This window comes from Lithobates pipiens, unplaced genomic scaffold (genome assembly GCF_037356315.1).
Source record: "Lithobates pipiens isolate NorthernLeopardFrog02 unplaced genomic scaffold, aLitPip1_a1.2 Scaffold_10, whole genome shotgun sequence".
Lineage (NCBI taxonomy): Eukaryota > Metazoa > Chordata > Amphibia > Anura > Ranidae > Lithobates > Lithobates pipiens.
In genome coordinates this window covers 217,175,525-217,198,446 of record NW_027507686.1, presented here as the reverse complement: position 1 = coordinate 217,198,446, position 22,922 = coordinate 217,175,525, and the positions used below count along the sequence as shown (strand labels likewise).

At 43.8% G+C, this 22,922-nt stretch overlaps 1 protein-coding gene across 1 annotated transcript in view; it reads right to left on the bottom strand.

The window, feature by feature from the left end:
- MYBPC3 (myosin binding protein C3) overlaps window positions 1-22,922 on the bottom strand; it is a 207,008-nt gene that overhangs the window by 181,515 nt on the left and 2,571 nt on the right. The window contains exon 2 of the mRNA XM_077461101.1: window positions 963-1,223. Coding sequence (XP_077317227.1) covers window positions 963-1,223 — 261 coding nt within the window. The remainder of the gene's footprint in view (window positions 1-962; window positions 1,224-22,922) is intronic.

The following is a 22,922-nucleotide window of genomic DNA, read 5'->3' as shown; positions in this document are numbered from 1 at the left end:
TGACCCCACCATCAACTGCTCCCAATGTACAGTACTGCCTGTCCCCACCATCAACTGCTCCCCATGTACAGTACTGCCTGACCCCACCATTAACTGCCCCCCATGTACTGCTTGCCTCATTCATCAAATCATCTGTTATGTACTGCCTGTCCTCACCATCAACTGCTCCCACCCCTACCCTGCTTATTTTTTACTCCCACTGACTGAGTTTTTTCCTCTAATTGACACTACCAGCGCAGAGGCCTTTTTTTTCCTTCCAGTGACACCACCAACAGTGGGGCATTTATTTCTTTCGGTGACACCACCAACACATTTTTTCCAGGCAATGGTGAGGGCACATTTCTTTTTTACCCACTGCTAGCAGTATTTTGTGGGTACAAGGACAGTGACATATATGTGTAGCCCCAGAATATATTTTTGTTTTCGCTTCCTCAGGTCTTTCATTATCTTACCCATGCTTGCTGTTTTGACTGATGAGAATTCCTAATGGTTACATATTATTTATACTGTATATTGATTGAAATAAGTCTGGACACAGAAAAGGGAAGATGACCCAACTTATGATCTTGCACACCACCCACTGCATCAGAAACTCCACAATCAGCTCTAAGATATACTAGAAAAGATGAATTACAACATCCCTTGGCTCCCTACAAAAGTCAGTCTCCTCTGAATCCACTAGATGGTGCTGTGGACATAGCAAGCACATGATCAGCAACATTCATGAGAAAATATAATATAGTAGTAATGCTGGAACTTCCAAAAAACTATAAAACTTCCTTCTTGCATTTCTCCATAGAGCAGCCATGACCATGATATTTTTAGAATGGTCATGCAAATGTATTAAGAAATCTTGGCTAAATCTGGAATTCTTTTTTACATTGTACAATTTCTATCAGCTGTATTAAAAATTGTGTATCACTTCGGCTCAGTGTTTGATTTTATAATTCAATTCAATTTACCTGGTTCTTTCACTTTGAGCTCAAACTTCACCTTGGAGGTCCCAGCGATAACGGAATAAACCACCTCATCTTCAGCACTTGCGTTGTTGATGGTCAGCGAGTGGTTTTTGCCATCAGCCTTGATGACGTACTTGTCACTAGCAGCGATGTCTGCGTTGTTCTTCTGCCATTTCACCTTAACGCCTGGTTTCTCAGTCTCAGCATCAAAGACGACAGAGCCACCAGCTACCACTTCAGCTGACTTTGGCTTCTTGGTGAAAGCTATGGGGAAAAATAAGTGAAAGGAGTCAGTGCAAGAATAAACTCTGTGTAGACATCCAGAGCAAAGAATTACCACTCTAAGGTAATGACTTCTCCCAAAACAGCTGTCTCCACAATCCCACAGGGTGCTGGCTCTGTTTGCAACAGGAACTGAAGTAGAAAAGATGTAGCTGGATAGCCGCACTCTGAGCTCAGCTATGACTAAGCACCGTGTTCGGTGTGAAACATGTCAGCGGCTGTGCAGTTAGTCTGTTTACCAGCCTAGATGCTATGATTTTAATTATATTTTTGAAATAAAGTTGAATAATTCGGAGTGCGGCTATCCAGCTACATCTTTTCTACTTTAGACATCCAGAGCCATGCCATAAACCACAGAATACACCTCCTAGACTTTCTGATGGAAATCACAAGACATTACAGGAAACGGTTCCTAAAAGTTCCTACAGGCATAGGAGAACGATCCCCTGACCATGGGGACATTTACAAACAGCATGGAAAACCTTTTTCTGTAGACCTTCAGTCAGGATTGATTTTGTAGGTTGATGGTTATCATTCTCTTCCCTCCCCATAGAGAACACCTGTGGCCCTCTATACTGCCTGAACATCACAAGCAACTGCCACTTCTGTACTACCTGAGCCTAACATCAACTGCCCATCCACTGACACCGGCCAAGCTGCATTTTTAATTTCCACTGACACCAACACAGTAGGATTTTTCCTCCCGCTGGCACCACCATTTTTTTTCCCCGGTGACTTCAACTGTTGATTATGACTATCCCTTCCTGTCCCTGAGACCTCTATGCCTGGCCTGAATATAGCACAAACAATCACTCTGGATAATCTTCATCAGATAGCAGAATGCACTAAACACTCTTCACTTACACTTTTTTACAGGGGGGACCACAAAGGCTAAGTTCAGCTGTGGAATATGTTACATATTCCACCCATATTTAATATGAAACATGTAACATGTTCCAGCGTCTGCCTCCTCTCCCCCTCGTTCCCCCCTTCCTGTGACAGCTATTGGGGGATTGTCTCCCCGCACTTGCTGTCACAATGTATGAACAGGGGCAGTCTCACAGGGCTCCACCCACACGGCCATGTCATTCAGTCACAGGGCTCTGTGAATGAATAACCTACAAGTACAGTCCTCTACCTGCAGCTGATGTCTTGTAGTTCTCAAACTGTGAGGGCACTGGTGATCGTTCTCATAATTCATTAATCCTTTGTGCAATTCAGCAATTGTCTGCTTGTATTGGAGGTATGGGCAGACAGGGTACTGAGTGTCTGCAGGAGCACATTGCACCCTACTTTACATGCTCCAGTGTAAAAATATTTTATATTAAAATATGCAATACAATAAGATGCAGTAGGCTTGATATAGAAGTGTTTAAGGCAGTCAAAAAAATTATTAGCTTTCCTAGTCCCAATGTGTGTCTTCTTGTAAGGGATGAAGGATTAGAGAAGCTCAAACAAAGGAAAAGGAAATTACATCACCAGAAGGGGGATGGGAATACAGAAAATAACATGCAATACAAAAAAATGGTCACAAGGTGGCAGCATAATTAAAAAACAAATAAATAGAGAATTAAATAGAGAACACTATAGATAGACTATACATATAGATGCAACTGCACTTTCCATACACTGCGGAGGTAGCACACCAATACCAATCCAATGCCAATGACTAGGGATGAGCTCAGGCGTGTTCGCATGGAACACGTGCAGAGCCCGCCAGGAAGTGAGCGCAGAGCTGCGCTAATCACAGGCAGTGAGACATTGCCCCGATGTGCGGCTGCAGAGATTGGGCAATGTCTCACTGCCTGTGATTAGCGCAGCGCTGCGCCCACTTCCTGGCGGGCTCTGCACGTGTCCATGCGAACATGCCTGAGCTCGTCCCTACCAATGACCTAGGGGTATTTGCATATCTGTAGAACTGCGTTTCAGCTGACCATAAATGACGTATCTCAAACACTACCCAACCACATTTCATCGGCCTATGTCTGACGTCATGGGAACTGCATGGGAACTGCATCAAAAACACCCCCGCTAAGCGTATTTGGCGCAGCTTTTGATTCACAGGTCCTTTAAAAAATGCACCACAAACGCTGCATGTGCCCATCTAATGCCACGTACATAGGACCGGACTTTTTGACAGCAAAGATCTGACGGAACGAATCCAGCAGACAATTCGATCGTGTGTGGGCTCCATCAGACCTTTGCTGTCCAAAAATCTGATGGATTTTAGAAATAGAACATGTTTCAAATTTCTTCGACGGAACTCTGCCGGACCCAGTTCCTATTGAGAAATCCGCTCAGTGTATGCTAGTCCGACAGACAAAAACCGATGCTAGGGCAGCTATTGGCTACTGGCTATGAACTTCCTTAATCTAGTCCGGTCGTACGACATCACGGTCAAATCCGTCGGACTTTGGTGTGATTGTGTGTGGCCAAGTCCATTCATTCGGAAAGTCCATCGGTACTCCGCCGAAAGTCCGTTGGAAAGACCGTCGGACTTATTCCGTTGAAAAGTCCACTCCTGTGTACGCGACATAAGAGTTTTTTTAAACTATTAAAAAAAAATCTATGCATTCTATGCATTAGGATAAAAAGCCTTCTGTGTGCAGCAGCCCCCCTAATACTTACCTGCGCCCCATCTCGATCTAGCGATGTTACACAAAAGACTCGACTGTCCGCTGCTGCCAACCAAGCAGTGAGCCAATGAGGAGAGAGAGAGGGAGCCGAACCAGGCCGCGGCTCCGTGTCTGAATGAATGCACAGAGCAGCGGCTCAGCTCGGGTGCCCCCATAGCAAGGGACCACTTCCTGATGATGGCTTTGTGATCGGCTGAAATGTTGAAGGTTACACCATGTCATCGCGTTTCTGACGCCCATACAAAACTACCCGGGAATCAAGCAGAACGCCGCAAATGGCGGCTTTCCTTATCAAGGGCCGATTACCCTTAACAATCACCTGCTACACACGCCTGGTGCCAGGACTATAAGGCACTATAATCACTTTTAAATGCGAATGGAACTATTTTAATCTGTGTATTCAATAAACCTAGTTTTACGGCATTGCGCAATAAAGGTTTTCCTTTGTCATTTCCATTTATACTTATGAGGTGCACTCTTGCAAGAGACGTCATTTCAACAGACTCCCTAGGGGTATCCCCACATGCCTAAAGGACCATACTAGCGATAGTTGGTCAACATCCAGGGTGAGTGTACATCTATGTGGGGCACCCAGTCTGAACACCATTGCACAGGAGATGTCAATTTAAGCACGAGCACTGTTGTTCATCACCTGATGGGACTTTATTAACCTTTTGTGTGTTCTGTAATTTTTTTGTGTGTTCTGCATGTTTTACATGAATTTGATCAACCCTGAGTGAAGCAAACTGTTTTTACATCCCATAGCAAGTTGTTTGCTGTGGGGGCACTCATCAGGAGGGAGGGGCCAGGAGCACCGAAGAGGGACCTGAGAAGAGGAGGATCTGGGCTGCTTTGGGCAAAACCGTTGCACAGAGCAGGTAAGTATAACATGTTTGTTATTTTTAAGCAAGAAAAAACAAGACTTTAGTATCACTTTAATCCAACATATTGATTGTAAGGCTCGGTTCACACAGGGGGCGACACGAGGCGACACGACTTGCCGTGCCGCGACCTGACAAGTCGCCCCCGTTCTGTACTACGGAACCGTTCTAAGAGGAGCGACTCGAGTCGCTCCGACTTAGAAAAAAGGTTCCTGTACTACTTTTGGGCGACCTCGGGCGACTTGCATTGACTTCTATACAGAAGTCATTTGCAAGTCGCCGCTGAGGTCGCGGCAGGTCGCGGCACGGCAAGTCGTGTCGCCCCCTGTGTGAACCGAGCCTAATGTTCTGTGCATATTTTTTTTTTATTGTGATACATACAGATGTCTATTATAGGGAGAGTCTAATATTCTACTTCTATAACGCATCTTGAAATGACTGATGATTAAGCAAATAAATAAGGTCACATCAGAAATTACTTCCAGAAAAATGGTATACTAATAGTCCAATGTGTGCATGCTGAAAATACACTCTCCAGTGTCATTGTCAGCAGTGTTTATTACTAATATAACTATATATAACTATATATATATATATATATATAACTATATATATATATATATATATATATATATATATACATATATATTATATATACACACACACACACACTGATTATAATAACTCTGTACCAAAGTGTAGCACTAGTATAGTACCACTGATGAAGGCTGAATACACACACACACGTTACATGTATATGCTTGTTTTGATATGATTGATTTTTAATAGCACGACAACACACTATCCCAACACGCCTCCAATTCACATGCATTGCTGAGCACTCTGACACGCAGTAACACAATACCATTACCATGCTTCGCCGTGCACAGCAGAAGGAAAAATTGTAATTGTTTTTTTTTTTGCCAGTTCTGGTGCATTGTCAGCTTATTCATTTACAGTGCCTTGAAAAAGTATTCATACCCCTTGACATTTTCCTCCTTTTGTCATGTTACAACCAAAATCTTCAATGTATTTTATTGGGATTTTATGTGATAGACCCACACAAAGTGGTACATAATTGTGAAGTGGAAGGAAAATGATAAATGGTTTTTAATTTTTTTTACAAATAAATATGTGAAAAAATGTGTGGGGAACATTAGTATTTAGCCCCCCTGAGTCAATACTTTGTAGAACCTCCTTTCGCTGCAATTACAGCTGCAAGTCTTTTTGGGGATGTCTCTACCAGCTTTACACATCTACAGAGTAATATTTTTGCCCATTCTTCTTTGCAAATTAGCTCAAGCTCTGTCAGATTGGATGGAGAGCGTCTGTGAACAGCAATTTTTAAGTCTTGCCACAGATTCTCAATTGGATTTAGGTCTGGACTTTGACTGGGCCATTCTAACACATGAATATGCTTTGATCTTAACCATTCCAATGTAGCTCTGGCTGTATGTTTAGGGTTGTTGTCCTGCTGGAAGGTGAACCTCCACCCCAGTCTCAAGTCTTTTGCAGACTCCAACAGGTTCTCTATTTGGCTCCATCCATCTTCCCATCAAATCTGACCAGCCTACCTGTCCCTGCTGAAGGAAAGCATCCGCACAGCATGATGTTGCCATCACCATGTTTCACGGTGGGGATGGTGTGTTCAGGGTGATGTGCGGTGTTAGTTTTCCGCCACACATAGCGTTTTGCTTTTAGACCAAAAAGTTCAACTTTGGTCTCATCTGACCAGAACACCTTCTTCCACATTTTTTCTGCGTCCCCCACGTGGCTTCTTACAAACTGCAACCTGGGCTTCTTATGGCTTTATTTCAACAATGGCTTTCTTCTTGCCACATTTCCATAAAGGCAAGATTTGTGGAGTGCATGACTATGAGATTCTCCCACCTGAGCTGCGGATCTATGCAGCTCCTCCAGGGTTTCCATGGGCCTCTTGGCTGCTTCTCTGATTAATGCTCTCCTTGCCTGGTCTGTCAGTTTAGGTGGACGGCCATGTCTTGGTAGGTTTGCAGTTGTGCCATACTCTTTTCATTTTTGGATGATGGATTGAACAGTGCTCCAGGAGATGTTCAAAGCTTGAAAACATTTTTTATAACCTAACCCTGCCTTAAACTTCTCCACAACTTTATCCCTGATCTGTCTGATGTGTTCCTTGGCCTTCATGAATGAATGAATGAATGAATGAAATACTTATATAGCGCACAATGCGAACTGAATCGCCTCTAGGCTGTTTGTTCACTAAGGTTTTCTAACAAGCCTCTAAGGCAGTGATGGTGAACCTTGGCACCCCAGATGTTTTGGAACTACATTTCCCATGATGCTCCACAACACTGCAGAGTGCTAGAGCATCATGGGAAATGTAGTTCCAAAACATCTGGGGTGCCAAGGTTCACCATCACTGCTCTAAGACCTTCACAGAACAGCTGTATTTATACTGAGATTTAATTGCACACAGTTCAACTCTATTTACTAATTGGTACTGCTTCAGTAATAATCAAAAGCACAAGAACTTGGCAAACCCAACAGAAGTAAGCATGGGCTAATGGACATGCTTCCATTATGTGATATGATAGAAACTAATGATAGTAATAACATTATAAGTGGTATACCAGAAGTTGGGGTAAAGAGCTGATTTGGAAGATATCCTATCACTTCCTGTTCTTGTGACACCCTTCCACCAGGATGAAAAATGAAGGTAAATGGGCTCAAAGTATATAAATCCAGCATGTGTGCACCAAATGCCTTTGCAAAGTCCAGATATTACTATTGTAAAAGTAGCAATGACATTATTGATGAGCTATACATAGCCTGTGCAGAGAAAGTTGTGGGAGGTACCCGGCAAGTCCCAACCACTACAGGCTGTCTGTGGAAAACTACAGGAGGGGGTGGAGACAAGACCAGTGCTCCTGCATAAGGAGACAGAGCAGCAGGGACCGGTCTTTATTACAGGAAGCACAGAGTCTCACACTGGATGACCGTCAGCCCTTCTCTTCTCTGAGCTGGCTGCTCAGCTGGTAGCTAATTGCCAGCTCTCGTCTCTCCACAGTTACTCACCTGTTAATGATACCCTGCTCGTCAGTCCTGCCTACTTAAGCCATCCAGCCCAGAAGATCTCTGCCTTTGCCTTGGTCAACATCACAAAGACTATCTCCTGCGTTCCTGTCTAAAGACTTGCTTGGCTAACATCCCTTCTGGCTCCAGATCCTGCTTGCTGTTCCACTATGCTGATCCCTGACCTTCTGGCGTGGCTGACTATCCGTTCCGGTTACCAAACTTTGGCTATATTTTTACTACGTTTGTTCTATTTACTTTTATTATTAAACAAGTGTGATTTAACTGTACATCTATCTCAGTCTGATTCATGATTTCTGACAATTACTGCACAGATCTGGAAGAAATACAGAAGATTCAAGAAAGAATACAAATTATATTTGTATTTAGACAATAGATGCTTATCCCAGGGTTCAGCTTTAACTAATATATATCTGGTGTGGATGAGCCCATGAATCTTTGGCAGTGGGAAGCTGTGGCTGACTACAGCAAACACAAAACACAGCTTCTGCTTTCCACCCACGACACAAAGAAATATGTTGTCTATATATACGGATACACTCGTTTACTGAGTAAACAAATCTATTTTTCATGAAGATTGAAATAGAAATCCACCACTTATTAGCTAAATTATCTTCCTGTTTGATATGAAATGCGTGCATACTGTTAGCAGCTCTGGATGCTTACCCAAGATAAAGCAGTGACTACATTGGATTTCTGTAACAGAGTGTATCTAAACCCAAGAACAAAATAGTAATATATTGCAGTTTATCCATCTTGAGATGTGGTGCTGCATTTGTTTTCTTTTTTTCAGGCCTTCTTACCCTATAATTTAATACCTGCAATGCACTTCTTGTCCCAGGATGACAACGCTCACTCACCATATCCTATCTTTGGAGAAGCAGCGTTGTCACACCAGGACAGGAAGTGTGGTAGGACTAATATAACAACATGGGGATGTGTTCCGTAGTTCACAGAGAAAACTGGACAGGGCTGATAACACTGCAGAGGGCACAAGAAATTATTAGCTGACAAGATTTTTGGCAGGATCACTGGGTATTTTTTTACTTGATAAACAGATATAACTATCTACATTACACTCACTGGCCACTTTTTTAGGTACATCTGTTCAATTGCTTGGTAACACCTATTGCTAATCAGCCAATCACATGGCAGTAACTCAATGCATTTAGGCATCTAGACATGGTGAAGACAACCTGCTGAAGTTCAAACTGAACATCAGAATGGGGAAGAAAGGGGATGTAAGTGAGTTTGATCATGAAATACTTGTTGGTGCCAGATGGGCTGGTCTTAGTATTTCAAAAACTGCTGATCTACTTGTATTTTCACGCTCAACGATCTCTTCTTGTTTACAGAAAATAGTCCGAAAAAGAGAAAATATCCAGTGAGTGGTAGTTGTGTTGACAAAAATGCCTTGTTGATGTCAGAGATCAGAGGAGAATGGGTAGACTGGTTTGAGATGATAGAAAGGCAACAGCAACTTGAATAACCACTCGTTACAATCAAAGTATGCAGAATACCATCTCTGAATGCACAACACATTGACCCTTGAAGCAGATGGCCTACAGCAGCAGATCACACTGGGTGCCACTCCTGTCAGCTAAAACTGAGGCTACAATTCGCACAGGCTCACCAAAATTGGACAATAGAAGATTGGAAAAACATTGCCTGGTCTGATAAGTCTCGATTTCAGCTTCAACATTCAGATGGTGGGGTCAGAATTTGGCGTTATCAACAACATAAAAGCATGGATCCATCCTGCCTTGTATCAACAGTTCAGGCTGGTGGTGGTGTAATGGTGTGGGGGTTAATTTATTGGCACACTTTGGGCCAATTGAGCATTGTTTAAATGCCACGGCCTGCCTGAGTATTGTTGATAACCGTGTCTATCCCTTTTTGACTACAGTGTCCCCATCTTCTGATTGCTCCTTCCACCAGGATAATGCACCATATTACAAAGCTCCAATCATCTCACCAGTGGTTTCTTGGACATGACAATGAGGTCACTGTACTCCAATGGGCTCCACAGTCACCAGCTCTCAATCCAATAGAGCACCTTTGGGATGTGGTGGGGCGAAAGAGTCGCATCATGGATGTGCAGCAGACAAATCTGCAGCATCTGTGTGGTGTCAATATTAATTTATGCCACAAATAATTCAAGTGTTACTAAGCCCAGGACCCTGAATTCACTATATCTGTTCTCCCACAGTACACAGAACATGGAAATGTAATTATTTTAGTAAATATAAACTGCTAAATACTTATTCTCATCAGCAGCATATAGCAGTCTTGTGACTTCTATCAGTGTCCACTTAAAGTTTGTAGGAGGAGTTTTCATTCTACTCTGACTGTCCTATGAGGCTGCATGACCCCTGACTTTCTGTCTGGACAGTGCTGATTGGCCCTGTGCCGATCACATGCACCCTCCCAAGAAAAAAAATAAAACTCTCTAGCAATACAATAAAACTAATTTCTATCAGCGCGAATAATAATAACCTTAATCACTATGTTGTGATATGTGTAGTAGGTGATATAACAAAATCCCACCAAAAACCCAAAAATTTGAAAAATACCCCCCCCCCCCCCCCACCCGCCTGGGTCCTGATTTTGAAAACAGCCAGCATACTGATTGGTCAGGTGTGTGCTGGGCTTTTAGTAGTAACCTGACCATAGTTCACCCTGGCAGATAGGAAATCTGAGTACCAGGAGTAAGGGTGAGCTCTGGCGTGTTCGCACAGCCCACGTGCAGAGCCCGCCAGGAAGTCGGCACTGCGCTATGCTAATCACAGTGAGACATTGTCCCGATGCGCGGCTGCAGAGAATGGGAAATGTTTCACTGCCTGTGATTAGCGCAGTGCCGACTTACTGGCAGGCTCTGCTCTTGGGCTGTGCGAACATGCCAGAGCTCATACTTAACCAGGAGTCAGGGGGCTCCACGTGGGAGTCAGTGCAGCAAGCGGCTGCTAGCTATATGCACCAAGGTGGTCGGGGGAACAGTCTGTATGAGACAGACAAGGGTCTGGAGTGTAAGCCCAGAGCAGCAGTGCTGCAAGTGAAAGCCAACTGGGCTGAATTTCATTTTGTTGATGGACAAAGGAATGCTGAAAACCCCTGCAAGGGAAACCTATGTTTGTTTGCTGAACTTACGTTTAATAAAAAGGGGCAAATGAAGCCCTTAAAAAGAAGGACCGGCATGTGGTTTTCTTACATTTGACACGAGTTCTTTACAATATATATATATTATATTATATTATGTATGTGTATATATATATATATATATATATATATATATATATATATATATATATATATATATATATATAAAATACCAACCTAGCCACTTCTGTCTGCAACGCTTCACTTCTAGCCTCTCTGGACTCACTGGCCCCCCTTACTACACACAGAATCAAGCCCCGACCCCTTCAACCTTCAACCTTGGCAAACAGATGTCACTAAAAGTCTGAAAAAACATAGTCGTGCTCATGAGCGCCTGTGGCGGAAGACCAAGTCTCAGAGAGATTTCAACCAATATAAAACTGCCCTCCAAAAATACGATTCCATCCTCCTCTCTGCCAAGCAGAACTATTTTATCACTCTCATCAGCAACCTATCATCCCGTCCCCGTTAACTCTTCTCTACTTTCAACTCTCTACTTCGTCCTCCACCGCCTCCACCCGCCAACTCACTCACTGCCCAGGAGATTGTCAATCACTTCAAACAGAAAATTGATACAATTTGCGCGGAGATTTCTACTGTTCTGATACCCTCCACGCTTTACACATCATGCCCACAGGCACAATCATTACTTCCCTCTTTCAACCCCACCACTATAGACGAAGTTGCTAAACTACTTGGTAATGTCCACCTTACCACCTGCCCTCTGGATCCTGTTCCCTCACAAATGCTACGTTCACCTTCTGGCTTTATGCTACACTCTCTAACTCACATCTTCAATCTCTCCCTCTCTTCTGGCATCTTCTCCAACTCTCTAAAACATGCACTTGTCAGACCCATACTTAAATAACCCTCACTGGACCCATCCAATCCTAACAACCTACGCCCCATCTCCTTGCTCCCCTTCTTATCCAAACTCCTCGAACGTCTGGTCTACAACCGACTGAGTGTCCACCTCGCTGATAATAGCCTTCTTGATCCCCTTCAGTCTGGATTTCGTCCTCAACACTCCACAGAAACTGCTCTCCTAAAACTAACAAACGATCTACTAATGGCCAAAACCAATCGACTTTATTCTGTACTCCTCCTCCTGGACCTCTCTGCTGCCTTTGATACAGTTGACCACCCCCTCCTCCTCAAAAAACTCCACACCTTTGGTCTCTGTGACTGTACTCTACGATGGTTCTCTTCCTACTTATCCAACCGCACCTTTAGCATTTCTTACAACTCTACTTCCTCCTCTCCTCTTCCTTTCTCTGTTGGGGTCCCCCAAGGTTCTCTTCTTGGACCACTCTTATTTATAATCTATACCTCCTCCCTGGGTCAACTGATAGCCTCCCATGGCTTCCAATACCACCTCTATGCTGACGACACCCAAATCTATTTCTCTACCCGTCAGCTCACTCCCTCTGTCTCCTCACGTATCACTAATTTACTATCAGATATATCAGTCTGGATGTCATACCACTTCCTCAAACTCAATCTATCCAAAACCGAACTTATAATTTTTCCTCCCCCAAATGCCCCTTCCCCTGATCTGATCTCACTGTCAAAATCGATGGCACAACCATAAGCCCATCCTCTGACGCCAAGGTTCTAGGTGTAGTCCTGGACTCTAAACTCTCCTTCAAGCAACACATCCAATCACTGTTCAAATCCTGCCGCCTCAACCTCCGCAACATCTCCAAAATACGCCCCTTTCTAACCAATGACACAACAAAGCTCTTAATTCACTCGCTGGTCATCTCCCGCCTCGACTACTGCAACTCCCTTCTCATTGGCTTACCTCTACATAGTCTATCACCTCTTCAATCCATCATGAATGCTGCTGCCAGACTTATCCACCTTACCAATCGCTCGGTGTCTGCTACTCCTCTCTGTCAATCCCTCCACTGGCTTCCGCTCAGCCAAAGAATTAAATTCAAAATACTAACAACTACTACAAAGCCATCCACAACTCTGCCCCCAGCTACATTACTAGCTTAGTCTCTAAATACCAACCTACTCGTTCTCTTCATTCCTCTCAAGACCTCCTGCTCTCTAGCTCCCTCATCACCTCCTCCCATACTCGCCTCCAGGACTTTTCCAAAGCCTCTCCAATCCTATGGCATGCCCTACCCCAATCTGTCCGCCTATCTCCTACTTTATTAGCTTTAAGACGATCCCTGAAAACGCTTCTCTTCAGAGAAGCCTACCCCACCCACACCTAACTGTATTTTCATTTTCTCCATCAGCTCATCCCCCACAGTTATTACCTTTTGTTTCAACTTGACCCTCCCTTCTAGATTGTAAGCTCTAACGAGCAGGGCCCTCTGATCCCTCCTGTATTGATTTGTATTGTAAGTGTACTGTCTACCCTCATATTGTAAAGCGCTGCGCAAACTGTTGGCGCTATATAAATCCTGAATAATAATAATAATAAAGCTTGAAGATAAAGTACAGCGGTTAGCTGTTGGTGAAGCTCGGGAATCTAGCGTATGGCTGAGAGTCCAAGGAGTGAAAGACGGCAAACTGAGCTTTAGGATCTACAGTGGGATATTGTGAGTTAAGCTGGAAGATCTACTGTGGACTACTATGAGTTAAACTGGTAGATCTACAGTAGGATACTGTGAGAGAATTTGTTGCCATAGGAGACAGCGGTTGCCACAGGATACAGATTGTTGCATTCAGCTTAAGGGCCCTCGTTCTGTGTTGCTCTCTGCCTAGTTCTATTTTTGTCTTCAGAGTTTGCCTTAAGCGCTATTGCATTTGCCTAAGGGTGTCCTGTGCCCTAAACCCTCTCTCCCCACCGTTTCTGAGAAATAGAGAAATAAAACTTTCTTTGGGCGCCAGTCAGTTTTTGTAAAAATTAACAATCATTAAAACATAATCTTTTCACCTTGCATCACACCCACTATGCCTAGTAACCTGCACCCTGAGGAATGTCAGTTCTCCCCGGCTCTGGGGGTAACCATCAGGCCCTTTGGAAGTCAGGGAGACCAATACACTGTATTTTCATTTTACGACCTTTAAATTCATGTTTCGCTGTTTACAGGATCTATTTTATTTCAATTGTTTTATGTAAATATCTTGTCTTTAAGATCATGGGTATGAAAACAAGTCGACCACATGGAATACAGAAATACAGGGGAATTTTATATTGAGGTTTTGCTTCCCTTTGCACAAACAGCCATGTGGTGGGTTAGCAGTCACCTGTACAGTTATTTGGAGATTACTTGCAGTTTCAACATTTTAAGCCAGGTTAGGACCACAAAAGAAGAAGCAGCTCCTAAGACCTCTGAACTTCAGCTTACAGGTGCTAACTTCTCCAGGGTTCGTCTTTCCCATACACCATTTAGCAAAGTCCAAGAATCATACACTTCTAAAGGGTAAAATTCACTTTATTGTTCAGCACATGCACAAGCACAGACACTGCACCCAGGATCCTCCCTCTAACATGTTTACTTGGGCTTAATTGTAGAATTGCAAGATTAAGCCCCACTAGGGGACGAAACATGTTAGAGAAAGGATCGTGGGTGGAGTTTCTGTGTTTGTGCATGTGCTGAACAATAACATTGATTTAACCCTTTGTAAAGGGTGTGTGGTCCCACAACTTTGCTAAACAAGTTAAGAAAAACATTTCCTTTGTATTAGAGGGGCATTACTTTGAGTGTCAAATATTTTAAGACATCCCCCCAATCACCCATACCTAGTAGCTACATTCGTTTTTGAGAAGTCCTAAGCTAAAAGCCATGGGCGTAGCATAAGTAATTGCAGGGGTCACAATCGCAACCCCACCCTAGCTCCAGGGTGCCCCTGCAGCCTCCCTGTCATATTATCATATCCTCCACAAAATCCAGCTCCGATCTACTCTAGGGCCCCACAGCCATGCTCCAATTCTGGGCTTCTACTTTGCCTTCCACAGTCCACACCCCCTCTGTTCCCATTGCCTGGGGAGAAGCTGTAAGCCACTTCCTGAATGGAGAAGAGCATGAGGTGAGAACAGCCCAGGATGGGGAAGGGTATGTGCTGTGTGCTAGAAACATGGAATGGTAACTAAGCTCAGCGAGGCAAGAGGAGGAGAGTGCTGTCCTGTAGCCACGATGGGATCAATGTCACTGGTGAGGTAATGTACTGCTCAGTGTCTCCTAGTCACCAGCTGGGATGTCTACTTATCCCACTTCCCTGACAACTGGAGAAAAGACACACACCTCCGGGAGGTGACCTTCTCCCAACACCTGCTGACACTGACAGAGAAACCTTCAGAAATTGCTAAAATAAATCCCTTAACACCTCCTCGGTGGCCCCTGAAGGGCTGCAGGCTCCAGATTTTGTGTCAAATGGCTTTGCCCTCCCAGATCTAAGTTGCCCCACCCCAAAACGCCCTGACCACCCCCTCCACCCTGCATGCTATACCCGGCTGCTGAGCTACTTTCCCATTACAGCACTCTATACTGCTCCTTCTCTGCAGGGCTAAAATCACATTCCTTTACAACACAGCCAGTTAGCCATGATCTGCACAGGGTGTATCTGCCTACTGCAACTACACTGCCGTTCCGACCAGAGAATTTCACAGGTCAGAAGGGCAACATAAAATACAGATACAACTCTGAAGACTGACAGACTGTGTGTAAAGGAATGTGATTTCAGCCCTGTATAGTGTGTGTGTGCGTGTGTGTGTGTGTGTGTGTGGGGGGGGGGGTATACAGTGCTGGGATGGGAAAGGAGCTCTGCCAAGTGACCTGCCAGGAGTCCCTGTCCTCTGATTCTCCAGTGGTAATCCCTGTCCTCTGATGTAATGAGGATCTCTGGGAACTCAAAACTGGTAAGCCACTTTGAGTATCTTGGTGTGCGGTGGATGTATCTGCACGCACGCTGGAAGTAGTGGGGGGGGGGGGGGGCAGGTCAACTTTTGCATCGGGGGCCCACAAGCTTCAAGCTACGCCTCTGGTAAAAGCCCCAAATCCTCACCTTGTCCATGTGCCACATGAGTCTTCTATCGTCTTTATTACAGAGGAGGAGGCGACTTCTCTTGGTGTCGATGTTACTGCCTGGGTGGTATGAACACTACCTAGTAACTTTCTAGCAGTGTGGGTCTCTTGGACTGCACAGCTAAATATGAATCTGTTTGGTGTGAACAGACATTGTTGTGGATTCACCAGGTTATCACTCCCGGAAGCAGCTCCAGAGAGGAAAACAGACATTGGAGTTAGGTGAGTTAAAAATATTCAGAAGATACTTTGTTTTTTAAGAGGCTGAATGAGTGAGAGGAGATGGTAGGAAGGAATGTGGAAAGAGGGGGCTCCGGCCAGAGATAGGCTTTACAGAAGCTGTCTAGGAAGCTCTATTTATATCTAAACTGTCCTCAAGCAGTTAGAATTTGTTAAGGGCTCATTCACATTAGGTGCGATGACTGATATTTTTCTGCTTTGGATTAATGGCAGTCACCGCAAGGGCACACAGAAGACAATTGTTCTCTATGTTCACACTGAGATGACGCTCTTGGGTGCCAGGCAGTGCAATTCCTAAAAATGCATACTCTATGCATTTTTCTGCAATGGATCAGAGCTCATCTGAAGGCTCCGTGTACTTTACATTTCTAAACACCTCCGCTGAGCTCCAGTAGATAAAAATGAATGAGATGTAATTTTGACATTTCTGTAGCACTATCCCCACAGGAGCTGCTGATGAATGGTTCCCCTATCCCTGCACAGCCAGGCAACAAGTATTTTACACTTACATCCAGACACATAAAAAACTGTTTGGCTTTGTTGTTTTATTAGGGGTAATAAATGCCATAAAGGAGTTATGGGATACCCAACTTGACTGAAAACAATGGATGAGGACAACTACCTCCCTATGTACAAAAATCTTGGACTGTTCTCCTTCCTGGCCTCCAACAGTCTTTAGTGATCAAAATCAAAAGTCCCTTGAGGACTAGGAGCGCTCAGCCGCTTTAGAAAATAGCACAATATGCGGTGAGCTGCATTCAGAAGTATCTCCTCTCTCTTGTAGAACATCTCCCAGTTGTACTGCCTGCAGGAACTACCAGCCCTGCTGGTTGCTTGTCCACCAGCCCACGTGGCTGCTCAGAAGATCTCCCAGGACAAGCGATAGGAAGTATTAAGCAAAATGCAGTCCTCCTGAAAGGCTTGCTACATGTGGCAATCTTGTGAATCCCTGGGTGTGCTGATGTACTCACTATGTCCTCTTTGCTCCTCAGGCACAATTCCTTTCAAACCGTTATGATCTTCCCAAGCCAGCCTGAGCCCAGCCTGAAAGCAGAACCCCCTCCAGATACAGGGGCCCCTGCTAGGCCCCCGACAGACTCCTCAGCACTCTATCTTCAACCCAACTCCCCTGCTGGCATGGCTCCACCATATTTAAGGGTTGACTTCTGACATTCTGCCTGGGGATTGGCCAGGTTCCCTCAAGTATGCAGATCAATCCTCTTGGCCTCTGCCCACTAACTTCTGGAAGTTTCTCCAAACTTCTAGATCCAGGGGGAGGTACCAGAGACCTGCCTCTGTGAGTCATCCAGCCTGACCTGTAGTAAACTCTGACTCAATTTCTGGCTCACAAACTAACCATGATTTATAACATAAATTTGCCTGCACTAACACTAGTAGCATGCTAGAGTGTGCTACATTTCAAGAAAGTTGGAAGACAAAGAAAAAATAAAACAAAAAAACACACAGTGCAGTGTGCTTAAACGCACATCACACCACTCCATTCCAAGACCTTCATCTGATAACCGCCAGGACAGTAAAACCCTGCATTTTACTAAGCAGGAACCAGCCCTAAAGGGATGTCTTACACTTAAATAACTCCCTGAAGTTCTAATTTTAAAATGCATCTAGGGTTCTTTTCGACAGACGGGCAGGGTGTCAGTAAAAACAGGCGGTTAAAGTGGGGTTCCACCCTAAAGTTGAACTTCCGCTCAACGGAACCCTCCCCCCCTCCGGTGTCACATTTGGCACCTTTCAGGGGGGGGGGTGCAGATACCTGGCTAAGACAGGTACTTGCACCCACTTCCGGGCATAGACTCCCACAGGAGTCTATGCTGTTTCCTGTCCCGCCGCGTTGTCTGCTGGGACACACACGGGTCCCGGAGACAGCGCAGACCATTCCTAGTGCGCTGCGCGACTCGCGCATGCGCAGTAGGGAATCGGGAAGTGAAGCCGCAATGCTTCACTTCCTGATTCCCTCACCTAGAGTGGCGCGGCAGCCACCGAGACCTGAGGGATCGATTGGTCTCGGCTGCCAACATCGCTGGACCCTGGGACAGGTGAGTGTCTATTTATTAAAAGTCAGCAAATGTAGTATTTATAGCTGCTGGCTTTTAATAATTTTTTTGTAGGTGAAATCCCTGTTTAAGCTGTGGTTTTACTGCCTTTTTGTCTGCCCACCTGAGTTGTAACAATGCAGGTGGACCTTGCTTTGCAGCATTTTAACTCAGGTGCAAAGGTTGACTGGCAGCACCACAGCTGTGGAGCAGTCCCGCAAAATAAAATGTCAGCAATTTAAAAGTAAAAGTAAAAAAATAGGTATTTGGAAGGCCTCCGCTGCTATACTACCCTCTAAAAATCCCCTTTACAGAAGGCGGTAAGCGTATGTCAAATGTGAAAGGAGCCCCAGTCACAGACCTTCACCAAAAAAAATAAAATTATTACAAAAAGTACCATAATAGAGAATTGTTTTAGGCCCACAAAGGACATCTTCATAGAGGAAATCATGGGGCCTCGTACAGCATACCTGAACCCCCCCCCAAGCAAAATATATAAATCTGCTAAAAAATACACTAAAATGATTATTAGCATGTTGTTGTGGTAGACTAGTGTGGGGATAAAGCAGGCAGTGAGGATACAATATGCCTCCTCACCGCCTGTTAAATGCTCTCTGAAAAGCAATCCAAATGCTGACCGCTCTTCAGAGAGCAAAGCACATGTGAACGAGTCCTTCATTTTTTTGTAAAGAATTTTTTTGAATTTCTAATTTTCAGATATTTTAGCTGCCTGTGATGGGGGCTTTGATGAAATATCAAGGGTCTAAACAGACCCCTGATGTCTCCCTTTTGAGACAGAGAAAGGAAATGAGGAGCTAGATTCCTCAGTTCCATTCTCTGCAGCCTCAACTGCGCAGATGAATGAATAGCAAGCACTCTGGGGCTTCCTGCTTATTCACACAGTTTACTATGCTTCAGCGATGAATGAACACAGCGAGCGACCAGTACCGATCACTCACTATGTTCATTCACAAAAGGAAGGAGACAGAAAAAGTGAAATTTACTGTCCCCTGCTCTCCATCCTGAAATGACCACCCTGTGTGCCCTCAGCAACTGGGAGAGTGAAGGAGGTGGGAAGACAAAAGCGTTGCAATAGAAAGGGCCAAAACATGGGGGGGTGGGGGGGGTGATCAGAGTGGTGGGGGGGGGAGGTGCAAGTACTAGAAACAGGAAAGGGAGAAGAGGAGAAGCCAGCAACTCTGCAGGGGGAGCCACAAGAGGATCAGTGTCAGCAATAAGGCAGTACGGTCGGTCTTCCTGCTTGGCAGGTGCCCAGGCCCCCTTTTTAAATTGATGGGTCCAGGTCTGTTATGGGAAGGCTGGCTATACTGCCTTATCAGCGGCCCTGGCTGGAAATATACAGTATGTTTTTCTCTGATGACTTTCTGTAAGCTAGATCAAAGACACTACTCCCATGCTCATATCCCCCAATACAATTCTCAGGACCTAGGCTCCTGAATTTGCATAGAAACTTCAGGGGGCTCCAGGGCTGTTAAAAGAAAAGGGTGTGTACTGGCACCACATGTTGATCGGTAAAAGTATTAGTTTATAATGACACCACAACTCCATATTAAATGGTCCCCAGTTGGGGCCTTGTGGGCTGAGACCGCTTTGGTTTCTTCTGTGTCCCGAATATTCTAACTTTTGTCTCTGTCCCTGTCCACTTAGGACAGTTGGGTGGTATCGAGCAACCTTCTGTGTGTCTCTGTACTTCTAGTATAATCTTCATAGAATACATTAGAAATCCAAAAAGGATAGTGAGCCCTTGACAATTTAATAGTGGGGCCAAGTCTGTTCGTTCAGAAAGTCAGTCGGACCTCCGCCGAAAGTCCGTTGGGAAGACCGTCGGACCTAGTCCATCGAAAAACACTGGTCGTATGTATGCGGCATTACAAACAACCTCAATGAGACCTTCTCTATTACCACTTCAGAAATGTACAGGGCCACAATCTTTAAAAAGCCACTAAATATAAATGACAAATTAGTTTATGTTAAAAAGTTCCAACATGTGAAGATAAATATATTGAAGTTTAAAGAACTGAGAAAGGAAAGAATTGAATGGAGCAGTATTTTCTAACACACAAGGGTATTATAGGCTGGCTCACATAGCATAACTTTTTTACTTATATCTAGTTTGCTTGACAAACCTCTAACATAGAACCCCTACTATGTCTTGTATGTCATGAGCCATAAATACCAACATTTTCATCTCTCCCCAAGCTGACATGCAGCTGCCACATGATTTGCAGTACTATCCCTATGGGACATAAGGGGAATTATTAGAATATCATTCGGTCCAGGTTTTCACCCTTATGAGATATACATTGCAACTATAAACCAGTATTCCTTTATGTAGTACTAATTTAGAGTATATGAAAGAGAACTGTGGGTTGAAACCATTTAAAAAATCGGTTCACCAAAAAATGACCTTAGTACAAGATAGTTGTTTGATTCAGTGCCATGCTATTTTTTAGCTTGTAGAGACTCTAGGGTTTCCAGCTCCACCCACGTGCTGCAGTCAAAGGTCTTGCTCTTCCTGTTTTATTCCTAATTTATGTCAATACAGTAAAACCTTGGTTTAAGAGTAACTTGGTTTGAGAGTGTTTTGCAAGACAAGCAAATTTTTTTAAATACATTTTTACTTATTATACAAGTGGCATATCTTGATATACATGTAGCGTCATGTCACAACTGAGTATAAAAGAGAAGAGAAGGAATTCCGCTCAAGCTGTCTTGCATACACACGGTCACACAAAAGTTCTCTGAACTTTCGACCGCCAAGAACACGGTGACGTACAACACTACGGCAAGCCAAGAAAATTAAGTTCAATGCTTCCGAGCATGGGTCGATTTGTTTCTGAGCATGCGTAGGAATTTTGCACGTCGGAATTTGTACAGCCGATCGGAATTTCTGATCGGAACTTTTTCTGACCAAAACATTAAGAACATACTCTCAATCTTTTGCTGGCCGAAATTCCTCTAGCAAAAGTCCAATGGAGCATACACACAATCGTATTTTCTGACCAAAAGCTCTCTTCGGACTTTTGCTGGAGGAATTTCCGATCATGTGTGCGGGGCATTAGAGGCGCCTCTCTTCTCTTTTATACTCCGTAGCTCCTGCTGGATTTTGCTTCTAATCCCCTTGTGGAGGCTTCCATTTATGGATGGACATTTTATGGTTACACAACCTATCACATTTCTATAATCTTTTTATATGGACTATAAACTGAAGGACCTATGCATAAATGGTTGTGGAACAAATCATCTGAGTTTCCATTATTTCTTATGGGGAAATTTGCTTTGATATACAAGTGCTCTGGATTTTACAGTATAATAATTGACATTTATTTAATGATCATGCAGCACTGACCTAAAAGTTGGTCATAAGTACATATACTGATTTGGTTGTTCAACAATCAGTGGTTTGTTTCAATATTCTGAATCTAACATTTAGCAATCATTTTTACTAGTATTTTATTAAATTCATTTAAACTGATTATCATGACTTATTATATATTTAAACTGATATTGTAGTATCAATTTAAAGATGGCAGCTATTAGGCTGGAAAATGTCAATTCTTTTGATGCTGACTGTGATATGTGGAGCAATTGATAGATTTTGCCATCATTATTCTTAGTTTGTGTTCATTTGTTTCCCAAATTTCAGGTATCTGATCAGTTAAAATGTTTATACTGAATGGTTGATTGCATTAAAAATTGGCATAGGTACAACCAGCATAGGACTGCAGTTTGAGGAATGAGACTAGGTCGGAAGGGCACAGATGGGAGCTGGGCTCATTACTGAATTCCAAAGATACCAAAAAGATCACCGTAGGTCATTCCTTTCTTAAAGAGCCACGCCAACTAAGGCCTGATTCACACCTATGCATTTTTTGTGCTTTTATCATTTTGCAGATTTCCTATGGAACACATTCTGTAGTGCAAATCTGCAAAATGCAAAAAGCATTAAAAATGCATAGGTGTGAATCAGGCCTAAAACTCAACAGAAGGAGGGTTATGGGCTAACATTTGTGGCTAGCATTTCCATCTGGCACCACTAGGGTCATCAGTTGGAATCCCAACCATGGCACTACGTGCCTGGAGATTGTGTGATCTGCCTGTGTCTGCTTGGGTTTCTTCCGGCTACTCCGGTTTCCTCCCACACTCCAAAGACATGCTGGTAAGTTAATTAGCTCCTCTTTAAATTGGCCCTGGTATGGGTGTGTATGAATGTGAGCTGGGGACCTTAAGTTTTAAGCTCCTTGAGGGCAGGGACTGATGTTAATGTAAAATATATATGTGTAAAGCACTGTTTAAATTGTTGGCGCTATATAAATACCTGTAATAAATGAATAAATTAATACATTTGTAATGGCTTCCATTTCCCCTTTCTCTGAATCCTAAAAAGTAATACTGAGCATGTAATACAAAATGTAATACAACAGTGTTGGTAACAAAATGAATAATGGTATTCCATACTAAAGTCTTCTTGTTCCAAACACAGGAACTTGGCAGGAGCTTATGACAGAAAGAAGCATGAAAGCTTTCTATGCAGTAAGGTAAAAAAAAAACCTGCATGCAGCTCCCCCTGTAGCCCCACTAAATACATATCTGAACCCGATCTCGATCCAGAAATGTGCACGAGAGCTGA